The 14,501-nt window shown below is 42.4% G+C and overlaps 1 protein-coding gene across 2 annotated transcripts in view; it reads left to right on the top strand.

Annotated features, from left to right (window-relative positions):
- The first annotated feature begins 579 nt into the window (after positions 1 to 579).
- The window catches only part of fnbp1l (formin binding protein 1-like), a 159,731-nt gene continuing 145,809 nt past the window's right edge, over positions 580 to 14,501 (top strand). For both annotated transcript variants that reach the window (XM_078560801.1, XM_078560800.1), the window contains exon 1: positions 580 to 741. In XM_078560801.1, coding sequence (XP_078416927.1) covers positions 718 to 741 — 24 coding nt within the window. In that variant the 5' untranslated portion in view covers positions 580 to 717. The remainder of the gene's footprint in view (positions 742 to 14,501) is intronic.

Raw genomic sequence — 14,501 nt, forward strand, 5'->3', positions numbered from 1 at the left:
TCGCACCCTATCACATTACCTTCCCTTATGTTCTTCTATTACCTCTCAAACGTTTCGCAGTTCTGTGGAAAGGCATTTCCCCTTTTGTTTCGCCACAGATGCTGTTTGACCTGCTGAGTATTTCCAGCATTTTCTGTTTGTATTTATCCTTCTCCAACTTGATTTAAAAGAATATCCTGTCCGGAAAAGTGACACGGCTTTTGCAAAGTATTTTATTGCATTATGCTGTGGTTTACTTTACAACATGGTATCTGGCATCAGACTCTGCGTCTGAACAAAGGCTCATTTTAACCCCTTACTCTCGGGCTGCTACAAAGGTGTATGTTTTATTTTTACATTCCATATAGCTAGGAAAATGCAAAGGATATATATATATTTTTTGTTGTTGCAATCACGCAGCTTTGTGCCGCCTGCCCGAATCATTGTGTGCAGAGTAAATGAAGGTAGGTAAACCCACCCTAGAGTGAGTCAGTACCTCCTCCTCCTCAATTGGATTAGGGGAATCGATCCTGGGAGAGTGCATCAACCTCCAATCTCCAGCCCAGGCGAATCCTCCACTATCCCGGCTTCCACCGCGAATGTAAATGAAGCATTCGCCCGGAGAGAAGGACAAGGAAGGAAGGAGGCGGCTTTAAAAATAACACACATACACACACAGAGTTCTTTTTTTTGTTGTTTGGAGGGCGGGGAGAAGGAATAAAGAAGTAGCCGGCAGCCATGCACTGGGGGACGGAGCTTTGGGTGAGTGAGAGTTGATTTTTTTTATTTTTCTCTCAGCTGACGGTTTGTGAGGCCGAGCGGGCTCGGTGTGGCCGGTTGGCAGGGCGATGGTCACCAGTTCCTCCCCCCCCACCACCCCCAACCACCTCTCTCTCCCCTCCCCCCTCTCCCCCCAACCCCCAACCACCTCTCTCCCCCCCTCCCCCCCAAAACCACCTCTCTCCCCCCCTCCCCCCCAAAACCACCTCTCTCCCCCCCTCCCCCCCAAAACCACCTCTCTCCCCCCCCTCTCTTCCCCCTCTCCCCCCCCCAAAACCACCCCTCTCCCCCCCCAAAACCACCTCTCTCCCCCCTCCAAAACCACCTCTCTCCCCCCCCCAAAACCACCTCTCTCCCCCCCCAAAACCACCTCTCTCCCCCCCCAAAACCACCTCTCTCCCCCCCCCCCAAAACCACCTCTCTCCCCCCCCCCAAAACCACCTCTCTCCCCCCCCTCTCTTCCCCCTCTCCCCCCCCAAAACCACCCCTCTCCCCCCCCAAAACCACCCCTCTCCCCCCAAAACCACCTCCCCCCCCCAAAACCACCTCTCTCCCCCCCCCCAAAACCACCTCTCTCCCCCCCCAAAAACCACCTCTCTCCCCCCCCCAAAACCACCTCTCCCCCCCCCCAAAACCACCTCTCTCCCCCCCTCAAAACCACCTCTCCCCCCCCCCCAAAACCACCTCTCTCCCCCCCCCAAAACCACCTCTCTCCCCCCCCCAAAACCACCTCTCTCCCCCCCCCCAAAACCAACCACCTCTCTCCTCTTCCCCCCCCCCCCTCAACCACCTGTCTCCTCCCTCCCACCCCCCCCAACTCTCTTCTCCCCCCCCCCCCCAAAAACCACTTCTCTCCCCTCTCTCCCCCCCCCCCCCCCCTCACACCTTCCCCTTCGCTTCAGGTCCGCCGCGTCGACGCCAAACGGCGGCTGGCAGCCCCCCCGGGGTGGTGGGGGGGAGACGGTAACGAGTTGAAGCCGAATTCTTTCTCTCTCTCTCTCTCTCTCTCTGTGCCCCCGGCTCGGTTCTGTTGGTTTTTTCAAACTGCTCCCGTTGGCAGGCGGCAGGAAGGGAAAGGGAAAGGTGTGTGAGTGAGAGAGAGAGAGAATTGGGAAACTGGCTGTGTGCGCGATTCAAATTTTTTTGGGTTATTTTTCTTTAAAGAAAATACAGCGCCTCTAAAACGTCGCTCACACCTGCGAGAAAAGTTGGGGCCGTTTTTCTCCCCCCCACCCCTGCCACAGGGAGGATTTTCTTTTTATGACTGCTTGTTTGTTTTGTTATTTGTGGTGGTTTTAAGGTGAGGCCAGTCTCTCCGGTCCCCTTTCATTGTGTTGGTGTTTGTTACAGGGAAGGACAAGCCCTTCTTTAGTACTGGAACAATGCAATCGGTGGCTGGGAGGTGGGAGCAGGGGAGAGAGAGACGGGCACACTGAGAATATTTCTCTCTCTCTCTCCCTTTTTCTTTGTTCATCTAATGTATTTGCGGGTTGACAGACAGGGATATCCAGACCAGACGATTGAGGATTTCTGTGTCTCTTTCTCCCCTCCCCCCCCCTCAGGGGAGTGTACGTGTTTGAGGGAAGACTTCATAACGTTAGCATAAAGTGTATATTCAGGGACCTTTACGTTATTGCTGCCCGACACGTTTTTTTAAACTGGATCCCCCTTGAGCTAAATTTGATTTGCTGCTCCCCAAACGGTCACTTGTTCGATCGTGCCCTGTAGGTGTTGTCATGTTTGTTTGTCCTGTGTAAACGAGAATGGGAGGACGACAGTCAATCACACAGTATTTTTATTTATCGCAGTTTTTTTCTCCTTTCTGAGCCGATTAACCAATGTAGTGTCTTAATTTTGCTGAAAACTTCAATTGTAGCTCTCAGCTCAGTTATTATGACCGATTGTAGATCTTTCCTTGGCTACTATGTCGGAATGGCATAAAAAAGCATAACATTCTGGAAAAACTCAGCAGGCCTGGCAGCATCTGTGGAGAGAGAAACAGAGTTAACTTTTCGAGTCCGTATGACTCTTCAGCTCAGACCTGCTGAGTTCCGGCATTTTTTTAAATTTCAGATTTCCAGCAAACGCAGTGTTTTGCTTTTATGTAGGAACGGTAGCCGTTTAACCACTTTGCATAAGTTCTAATACAGCAAGTCACCAGCTCTTTCTGATGTATGCTCAAAATATTTTGTTACCCTTGATTTGTAATCATTTTGTAATCTTCATTGTCTACTTTGTAGAGTGGATGTTGACATGTCCACTGATTTTAAAATGAGCCTGTCCCTCCACATTGTCAGGATATTTTACGCTTTGGAAGAGAATAAAACTTTCAGGATGTTGGGGCCAGATGTTATGATAAAATAAAAGTTTTTGAGGCATTGTGTGTCAGAATGGGGAAGAGGAATGAGTAAGAGAACTAAGAAACTTCAGCTAAAGAAGTGAAAATTTTGTTTGTTTTTCTAACATGTAGTACATTAATGTAGTACATTAAACCACTACACCAGAGAGAACATAAGTACTAAAGGAAATATGGTTGAACTTAGCTAAATTGACCCCCGGAAAGCAGACCCATAAATTAAAACAAACAATCCATGTCGATGTTGAAGATAAAAATAGAGCATAGACTGAATCGCTCAACCAGAGGACTTTAGAAAAGTTTTGAATAATTAAAAATACAGCATCAAGATATCTAGTCAAATCCTTTTTTCAGACAAACTTGAGAGTGTATGAGCAGAATTTCAATCCTACATATAAATATGAAATGGTGAATATTTTTAATTTTGCTAGTTTATATTCCAGAGTAAAACTACCTGCACTTAATGTCTTCTCAATACTCACCTTCAATTTTGATTCATTCAGATTACCTAATGGAAAAGACAAATTCCCTGCAAGATTATCATTAATCAATATTTATTAAGGAGGAAAATTAAATTCAAATCCAGAAATAAATGTGATGATTTAATTGAACTTTGTAGAAAATTGTGATTTAATCTGTGCAGTGGATGCTGCAATTTGAATGTACATCATTTTCATATCAACTTGATTCATTGATAGCTATTAGTCTGTTACAGAACTGCTACCACACTGGCATCTACCTGACAAGTGGAAAGTTGTCCAGGTATGACGTCCACAAAAAGCAGGTCAAATCCAATCTGGACAATTACTGCCCTATCATTCTGCTCTCAATCATCAGCAAAGTGATTGAAGGTGTCGTTGCCAGTGCTATTAGGTGGCACTTATCAGTGCTCAATTCGGATTCTGCCAGGACCACCCTATCCCAGACCTCCCTGTAGTCTTGGGCCAAACATGGACAAAACAGCTGAATTCTAGAGATGAACTCGCTACCAAAGAGCACTGTAGCTGTACCTACGTCACCTGGACTGCAGCGGTTCAAGAAGTTGGGTCACCACCAGCCTCTCGGGGGCGATTAGGGATGGGCAGTACTTGTTGGCCTCACCAGTGATGCCCACATTAAATAAATGAATTTAAAAAACTATAAATTATAGCAAATGCAATGGCTCAGCGGGTAAGATCAGTTCACATTTTGGCAAAACAGTCAACAGACCCAGTCAGACCATAACCTATGCTGTTAGCTGAGCTCACCTGGGTCAGTTGTGCAGGTATTCACAGTAGCAATGGGGAAAAATCAAATGGGGTGAGGGGTGCGGTGGTGCGGTTTCAGATTGTCATACGATGAATCTTGTTGGAAACAGCTGGTGTGTTTTAGATGAGGAAAGGGTCCAGCTTAGCTGTGAGGCCTCCTGTGTTTGGGTAGTTTGTTGCTCCTTGCTATCAGAAATTGCACAGCAAAAAGAACTTTTCAGTGCAAGAATGTTGGTGAGGCTTGTGGAATTGAAGCCCATGGGAAATGCTAGAGAGCAGGGGGAGGTGAGAACAGCTACATGAGCCTAAATACTTGCCACTAAATTAATAGCAAGATCTTTATGGAGAATATATGTGGGAGAAAAGCTTGAATTCCCAAATACATGGACCATGATTAATAAAGATGTGGGCAAACTACGTTGGGTTTTGAGTTGAACATTTACAGTTTCACGAATGAGGGAAAATGTTAACTTTTTACATTTTTTGGGGGGGGCTTCGTACTTACAGAATGTTCCATCCATCAAGTCCATGCCGGTATTTTTTCAACATGTCATCTTGTGATTGAGGGATGGCTGATTACTATAATAGCTTTTTTTATTCAACCAGTCGCTTGGTAGAAATTGAGTATTGCAGATAAGTGAAACATGTTACTGAAGCTTTTCATCTTGCACTCATCAGGGCAAATGCAGAATGCCAAACTTCAAATGATCAGAGCAGTTTATACTTGCAGGAAAAAAGGGTGCTGATTGGATGACAAGTTGACCCTGGCCAAGGCTATTGTTTTCTCCATAGAGAAAACAATAGCGAGCTATAGGCTCCCTTATCTCCTGGGAAATTCAAAATAGACACCAGACTTGAACATAGAAAATAGGAGCAGGAGTAGGTCATTTGGCTCTTCAGTCCCTGTAATGAATGTGTGTTGCTTCTAGCAAGTATAAATGAGCCATGTTACAAACTTGGATGATTATCTTAAATTAGTTTTGACAGTGTGTGAATAGTTTTGCTAACAACCAATTTATGATAGTCAGTCAACCTCTTAACATGGCTCATTTACGCTTGCTAGAAGTGACATATAATCATGCAAGGGGATCTGTGTTCTCCAAACAAAAGGACTATATTATGGCAGCGCCTTGGCCAATCATGGTCAACTTGTCAATTAATCAGCCCCCATTTTTCCTGTAGTAAATTTGATTGTTTGAAATTTGGCATTCTTGGTTTTTTATTCATTCATAGGAATTGCCCATGAGAAGGTGGTAGGTGCTTTTGTGAATCACTGCAGTCCATATGGTGTAGGTACAACCACAGTGCTGTTTATGAGGGAGTTCCAGGATTTTGACCCAGTGAAGGAATCCCTCTGGTATGATGTGCCTTGGGGAACTTGCAGGTGGTCCTATTCCTGTGCACATGCTACCCCTGTCCTAGGTAGTAGAGGTTATAGGTTGGGAAGGTGCAGACGACTAAAACCTTGGTGAGTTACTGAAGCTCTGGGACATCTGTTCAGAGCTGAAGAGGAGCTTGCATTGGGAGAGGGGAGGATCCAGTTGTTGTCCATTTGAGGTACCAACAACATAGGCAGGGACATGGAAAGAGGTTCTGCTTAGTCAGTATAGGGAGCTAGGTACCAAATTAAGAAGTTGGACCTCAAAGCTAATAATCTCTGGATTATTACCTGAGTCATGTGCAAACTGGCATAAGGTAAATAAGATTAGAGAGATGAATGCGTGGCTCAAAGACTGGTGGGGGAAGTCGGTTCCAGTTCGTGGGGCACTGGCACTAGTACTGGGGAAGGTGGAGTGGTGTACCTTTGGGACAGTCTATACCTGAACCATGCTGGGACGCGTGTTCTTGCAAATCGCACAACTAGGGAAAAGTGAATAATCTCTCACTTCCCTACATTACACTCCATCTACCACCTTGTTGCTCACTCACTTAACCTGTCTATATCTCTTTATAGTCTCTGTCCTTCTCACAGCTTACACCCCCACCTAACTTGTATTGTCAGCTGGGTGGTGGATTGAATATCTATCATATATTAAACTACAGGATTTGTTGAGTACAAATTGCTATAAGCAATGCAGAAATGTTAGCTGCTGAAGTTTTCAACGTTATAGGAATAATTTTGAAATCCCAGCAGGGGCATGCTCCCATAGGCAGAGTGGGTTTTGATGTATTTGGGTTACAGTGTTATAGACACATTTCTTGCGAACAAGGGTTGCATAGTTATTACCCCTGTTGACTCATTACTTGAAAGCATTTTAGGTTTGAAGAAACTGCTGTTATCCTGTGTTTCTGTTCTCTTCAGTTTTATTTATAAATATCGCAATTCTCAACCATGTGATTTTGGTAAACAAAGTTGATGCACTTTTTGAGCAACTTGCCACATTCACAGATTACTGATGGAAAGAGCTATCCTGAGAACCTGTCATCAGAACTAGTCGAGGGAAACTTAAAGCATATGGAAGAGTTTTTCTAAAACAGCTAATACTGGCGATACACTGATATTGACACTTTTGTTTTAATTATTCATGCAAATACTATCCATTGTGTTGCATTTTTCTCACAATACACTTTGCAATCCAACATTTTATTTCCCTTACTCAATCTAATTTTTTTTTAAAAAACCTGTTCGTTCTCTACATTTTCTAGTTCATAACTTTAGTGATTTAAGTGTACAAATTGTATACAACCATTTTGAAAGAACATGTGATTGGGAAAGATATAATAATAATATCAGCATAAGCTAGTTTGTTTCCAGAACTGTTGGAATCTTTGGTGTTTTCCCCTGCTTAACCTGAGGTTTTGGGGATCGCTAAGGTAAGTTGTATTTGCTTACCACTTCCCCAGGTGAGAGGATGGAACTTGGTGCTGACTGGGGATTGAACCTGGGACTTTCTCTGGTCTGTATTGCTTAGTTGCTCCCTGTTAGATTTACTGAACCATTGACAAGAGTTCAGTTTGTTGTAATTTGATGTTTAAATTCATTTAGAAAATAACTATCCACCATTTGAAATAGAGTTGAAGCTATGAAATGTTTCAGATACCGCAAGTACCTGAGCCGTGCTGGTGCTGACTAATCTGAGGTTACAACATCTGTGACCAGTGGGCCATTACCTTTGTAGGGTGCTATTATTTATATTGCAGCTAATGTTTAAAATGGAATTTGACATTTTGTTCCTTTTTCCAGAGATGTTAGAAATGGTTACTCAAATGCAGTTGCGTTTAAAATAAATTAAGCTGACAACGTTCAAGTTTTTAGTTAGCATTCCAAAAAAAAAGCAATGTGACTAGCATTTTCAAGTCTCCTACTGCTGAAAGATGTATAATTGTGACTTTTATGTTCAACAAAAATATACTTCTTTGACAAAAGCCATATTCAAAATCTAATCTCCATCATATCTTTTTAGATGTACAAGTGGTGATTTGTATTGTTTTAGAGTCATACTGGACCATAAAGATATGAGTGTTCCTGACTTGATTCCCAAGCTTTCTGCATTAGCTGATCTCCATTGGGACAGCTGTAAATTACTCCGGTTGGCTCCAATCCCATGGCCTGGGCATGGGGAAAAATTAGCTCGGCTTTCTGTTCTTTATCACTAGCTCATGACCACTAATGGAAAGTGCACATGTGTGGGTTTTGCTTTCAATTTATAATACAAGTATCCTGCCAGCACTTGGTGTTCAGTATTGTACATGAGAAATGGTCTCTTGGGTGAGGAATAGAAGTTCATCCTGGTAAGAGGCATTACGTTCAGGAGAGGGAGGAGACCATTATGAAGAGGCAATGTGCAAATATGTTGCCTTGACAATTATACATTTTTAAAACTGGTATGTACCAATAGTGGCTTTTCAATTGCAGTGCTTTTATTGTTTGGTGAATATGAGCTTGGCTTAATTGGCAGCATCCTTGTCTCTCTGGCTGTGGGTTCTGCGATTGCAGGATTTGTACCTGTGAAACCAGGCTGATGTTTTATAACAGTACTGAGCACGTGCTGCATTATCGGTGAGTTCTTTTTGAGGCATTTAAGGAAAGGCCCTGTCTGTCTGTTTCTGACATTAAGTTTTAAAGGTCCATTGGCAGCATTCAAAAAAGAGCTGGGAGTTCACCTTGTATCCTGAACAGCATGTCTCCCTCAACCAATAATAGACTTAATTGGTAATTTATCTAATTACTGTATGTATGTAAATTGCTGTGTTTACCTAAGTAATACAGATTCCTTTTCATTATAGTACTTTGGAACATTGGAGAGGCATGACAAGGTGTTATTTATGCAAGTTTTTTTTAGGCTGTGCTCATTTTACTAATACTTTCAAACTTTATATTAACATTTAAACATCACAATGATGTCCAATTTTCTAGCGTTTACTCATGTTGCTCTTGGATGTGCAAAGATTAGAATCTGAGTTCAGATTGTTTTAGAAATTACAGTTTCTGAAGTCAATCTGGTAATGGTAGATGTCTGGAGGTTCTCACCAATGGAGCTTTGCTGTGGCAGAGAACATGGAGTTGGACCAATTCTTCCTGTCTCAGCTTTGCAGGTCCAGACAAGTTACACTCAGATGAGGTTTCTCTGGCTACAGGTTTATGACCACATACAAGGTAGAGTGTGTCAGTTAGGGTAGCCTTTCTGCTCAACTTATTCCCCAACAAGAGTGAATTCACAAAGCAACCAGTTCAAAACTTAAAGCTTGTTTCTGCCATGTGATTTCCAGTAAATCACTTGCCTGTGTCTTTACTGTTCTCCCCCCGCCATCAATTAAAGTGTCAAAACAGTCCTCCCTCAAGTGCCATGTTGGTCAGGTGACTACTTGGAAAAGGCATGCTTGTTGACAGTTCCACGGTGAATCTATGACCCTTTTTTTAAAAAGAACACCAGGCCAGCATCCAAATGTCTAGATCATATAATGTCTTTCCATATTTTAAAAGAAAAACCCAATTCGTGAAGATATGGTTTTCCCAACATCACTATAAACCGGGTCCTCGGTGATTTTTTCTTTTCCACTGCATGTCCAAATCTCTCAACAACTGCTAGTTTGGCACTGTTTTTAAATCTTATTCAGGGAGGTAACAGGATTGCTTTTGTGTGAAATTAAATATCTTGCACTAAGTAAATGTATCTCCTAGTTTGATTTTCAATGACAGATGGGTAAGCACTTTTTACTAAAGGGTTCCCACAGGATTTTTTTTTAAGTGCGAGATGGCCACCTAGCATTGTGCACATGGTACACCCAAACCACTTTTCAGTGGAAGCAGGGTTGGCTGCCATTGCCTGATTTGTCAAGGCATTGCCCTGGGGAGTAAACCAGAGAAACAGGTGCAATGTGTGTACATGTTCTTTCTGCCTGCAAAAAACAGGGTATTGTGTATTAATATATATAGCTTCACGCAAGCGTAAGTGTGCTACCCTATGAGCCCAACTGATGACCTTAATTGGTTGTCAGCGTAATTCTTTGCACTTTCAGGATTATTTAGCAAATCTTGTCCGATCATGGAATCACATCTAATGTTGGATGCTTTTTTTTGAGTTTTGTTGGGCTGGCAGTATCTTGCCAGTTGCAAACAGCCAAAGGGACATGCTGTTTGATACGATCTGCCAGTCTTTGGATGTATGGCCTACATGCCTAGCATCACTCTGGCACTGAAATTCATATATCACAGTACTCATTTGTGTGATAGGCAGATGTCTTTTTGGCTTGACGGCAGCATCCTTTTTGGGGTGAACAACATTCATGCTGCTACTGCATGGTAGCAGTGTGAAACGGCTAGCTTTACTTGTTGCTCAAATTTTCTCTCTTCTCGAAGTATAAATTGGTGTTCCCTTTAGATTTGATATTCTTGCGAATGTCTTAGTGCAGACCAAAAAGCTTTGATGTGTCTTTTTCAGTGATACTCAAGTTCTGTATTACCAAACAACTAAAAGTACCTTTGTTTTAACTAAAACAAACTATAGACTTTAATGTAGTTTGTCTCTAATGCATGCTAAGTAATTGCAGGAAAGGCATGTTAAGTCTTGATGTATGGTTTTCCTCCATTTAGTTTGTAGAAATGCTGAAACTGTATAGTAATAGAACTTTAGAATCTCCTTGAGGAGTTATAAATTCAATAACAACCTGCATGTATGTCAGCAATCTGTTAGTTTAAATAAGTGGAAGCTACACTATCTGGACCTTAAGGGTAGAGCAACACCAGTATACCAGGAATGAGTAATTGAAGATTAATTGTATCAGTTCAGTTGTGGCTACCATTTGCCATCCAGCCACAGTCTTTATGCTATTTTAAGGATATTTCAAGTTGGTTTCCTGCATAGTAAAGTTTTGTTTTCACATCCAACAGTTTGATGTAGTGGCTCTTACATTTCCTTTTTCTGAAGCTTTTAAATCCTTTAGAAAAGGAAGGGAAGGTAAATATCCAAAATTGGCTTTAAAACCTCCACTGTGTTGAATGCAAGAAAAAGAGAGTTTGTATTCAGCATGATTGTTGACCAATCTTTCAGAAGTACTCATTACTGCATTGGTGCAACATTTCCATTTCTGGGATTGCCCGATGTGACCTCTGTAAATGTGCTGAATTTGACAATAGCCTTGTGTTATGGATGTGCCCACTGGGAATTAAATTGAGACTGCCATATGCTGGATTCAAAACAAAGCTGGAAGAGATGAAGGGATGGTGTTCCAGTTTACTGTACCATTGGCCCCTCAATGAAATTTTGATTCCTAAATTGAGTTTAAGTATTTAATAGTTGTAACAGATGATTTTACTGAAAGCTTTTAGAAGAAATACAAGTACATCTTTTGGAGATTACTTATTTGTTTTCCTGCTCTTAGCTGCAGTAAAACATTTTTAAAATAATGGCGCTCTTTTCCTCCAAACCCACCCCCCCACCCCCACCATGCAAGCAACTAAAAAAATATTAGTGTTGCAAAGTGCAACCAGAGAAATTGAAGTGCAAAACTTAGTCATGACCGATATTGAAACTCATCTTCATTTCAGTGAGTTTGCTAGTTGTGATTGGGTTGCTAGAGGGTGTATTCCAGATGCAATCTGAAAAAAAAACTGCATATGTATAGTTATATATTAGGTCCCAAGGACATGTCAGTGTTTCACTCCATGAATTTCTTTTTTTGGATAACCACTGTTATTTCTGGAAATGTGACACATTTACACAAGGCCACACAACTAACAAATTAGTTGGATTACCAGTCGATCTCCTTTTGTTAGCGTTGCTTGAGAAAGGAATATAGGCCAGGATCCTTGGAGAGCTTCCATGCCTTTCTTTGTAAAGCAACTTCGGATCCTTTATCCAGCTGAACAAGCAGAAGAAATGACACCAGCCAATATTATGTTGTTTGAACCCATAACCTTGTGATTCAGAGGTGAAAGTACTGCAGAGCCAAACTGACTAAAGAAATTACTTGCATGTCTCCAACCTGACTGCTTACTTCTGTGACATTGCCTATCTCTGACCATACCTGAGGCCAACTGCTGAAATCCTCATCAGGCATTTGTCACTCCTAGCCTCAACTATTCTATATCTTCTGTTGGTCTGCTGTCCTTCTCACTTTGTAAATTTCAGGTCATCCAAAAGTCTGCTGCCTGTATTCTCTCCTGAATCAAGTCCCACTTGACTGGCATCTCTATCCTGGCTGACTTGCATCAACTCCTGGATCCACAGTGCCTCAGATTTAATTTTGGATCTTTGCATTTAAATTCTTTCATGGATTCACCCCTTCCCATGCCTGTAATATCTGCCCCCATTACGGTCCCACCTTGACTCTGAACTCTGTTCTTCTAACCCTGACCTTCTGACCTCTTGTGTACCCTCTTCCTTTTACCCCAATATTGATAGATGTGCCATGCACTACCTAGCCGCTGTGCTCTGAAATTCCCTTTCCAAAGCTGTCTTAGCTGACCTCAGCCAAGGTAGCATAGGGATGTCACAGTTGGCTCTGTTGATCTTAGGTTAAGCTGGGGCTTCCATTCCTGATCACTGTATTTGCATCAGATGGTTGAGCACCAAAGCTTGTGCATAGGTACAAAAAGTTAATAAAAGCTCATGGAATGCTGTCTATTATCTCAATGAAATTGGAATACAAATAAAGAAATAATGCTTTCAATTGTACAGAAGCTTCATCGCATCCCAACTGAAGTACTATCTTCAGCATTGAGCAGGCAGGATATAATCAGGCCTTGGGAGGAGATAGTGTAGATTTACTTGAATACCGAGGGCTAAGTGTGTTCAATTGTGGAGATAGGCTGTATAAACTGGCAATTTAGAAATCTGAGAGGTAATATAACCAAGGTCTTTAAAACGATAGAGATTCAATAGATAGAGAAAATTTCTTGTACTGGGAATACCTGCAAAAAGGAGAGAAATGTTAAAACTGGAACTAGACCATTTTAGGAGTGGAATCAGGAAGTTCATACAAAGGAAATCTAATTTTTTCTGACAAAGTTATGAATGCTGTTAAATCAAATCAAACTCCACCTCTACATACATACTGCGATGTACCAAATCCAAATAAAGTTATTCATTTCACCAAAATAAAACTTTGAGTAGATGCACAAATTGCCAGGTCAAGTTACAGGGAGTTCAGTTCCTCCTTTGGCCTGAGAGGTTCAGATATGTTCATAAACAACTTGCCAAATTAATTCCAAAATATAATTGTCTGATTCAAACTGGATGTCCTCACACTTCCCATAATGAATTTCATTTGCCACAGTTTTGTGCACCTGTCTATGTTCTCTTCCTGCTCTCATCTACATAACTTACTGTACCCTCCAATTTATTATTTTTGCGAATTTGGATTAAGCAACTCCCTATTCCTTTTACATTTATAAAGCATCAATATATATGATGAAAAGCTATGGACAACAGTACAGACCCCTGGGGTAAACCACGTCATATCCCATCAATCTCTTTATCCCTACTCTGTCTCCTACCTCCCAACTGTTAAACTCCTGACGGCCAGTTAGTGAAGGAGGAGATCAGAAGTCAGTCTTTACTCAGTTTGGATTTATTCAGTGGAAGTGGAACATACAAGTGCATAGCTCCTAACCCTACTTACCACCCCAGTGTCAATAAGTTTCTCCATATATGTGCTCAAATAATGCCCTCCACCTGTTTATCCATATTTATACAATTAGCATTAACTAATTATCAACCCATTTCAGAAGGTTATCTTCAGTTCTGTGGCCTTATATATTTGCTGTGCACCGTCATCAGAATCGAGGATGATGTCCATCAGGCTTGGTGAGCCGCTGCCTGTGCGTGGAATCTTGGCTCGGGGCCTCCAGGTATCACAGCCCTGCCCCTGTCGCCAATCCTCCATTGCCACGGGGCTTTATGCCTGACGGAGGCTTGCACGTGGCATAGTTTAGAGTGGGTACTCGGGCGCAGCTGGGTTCCCCACGATCTTAGGGGTTGGTGGCTGGGTTCAGTGGCATGGCGGACCATGACGACTGAGGCCACTTCCCTGTTGCAGCCTTCTTCCGCCTTCACAGCTGTTGGGGCTGCAACCCTGCTGTGCTGTTGAGAACTCCTTGGATCATTCTTTGTCTGGACACCCCCACCCCACCTGACCATACCGCCATGGGAGACCCTACTAGGAGCATGAGCTCCAGACAGCATCACTCCTGGGTTCATTAGGACACGCAAGTCTCTCCACCACGGCACACTGCACATACAGCTAAAATAACTATGCAAATTGTTCTACTGGATGGAAAAAGTGTAATTTTGCTCATCGGTGTGTTAGATGATAGTGAGTTCCTAAATTGTTCTTTTAAAAGCACTTGAGAGAATATATTCAATTGAGAAAAACAATTTGGACGTATATTCTAGTTCTCCTGATGACAGCATGCATCCAATCTATTGTGTATTCCTAAGACACAGATGGGAAGGCCTCGGGTTTGATCTTTAGTGTATGCTGGTTCTGCCAATCTCATTGATTAGGTATGTAGGGGCATTACATTTATTCTCAAAGTCCCTGGGGCAGAGGAAGGAGGGGAAATAATCACCTAAGGTAAAAGCAAAATACTGTGGATGCTGGAAATCTAGAACAAAAACAAAAATACCTGGAAAAACTCAGCAGGTCTGACAGCATCTGCGGAGAGGGATACAGTTGACGTTTTGAGTCCGTTTAAC

The sequence above is a fragment of the Cetorhinus maximus genome, chromosome 17 (genome assembly GCF_964194155.1).
Source record: "Cetorhinus maximus chromosome 17, sCetMax3.hap1.1, whole genome shotgun sequence".
Taxonomy (NCBI): domain Eukaryota; kingdom Metazoa; phylum Chordata; class Chondrichthyes; order Lamniformes; family Cetorhinidae; genus Cetorhinus; species Cetorhinus maximus.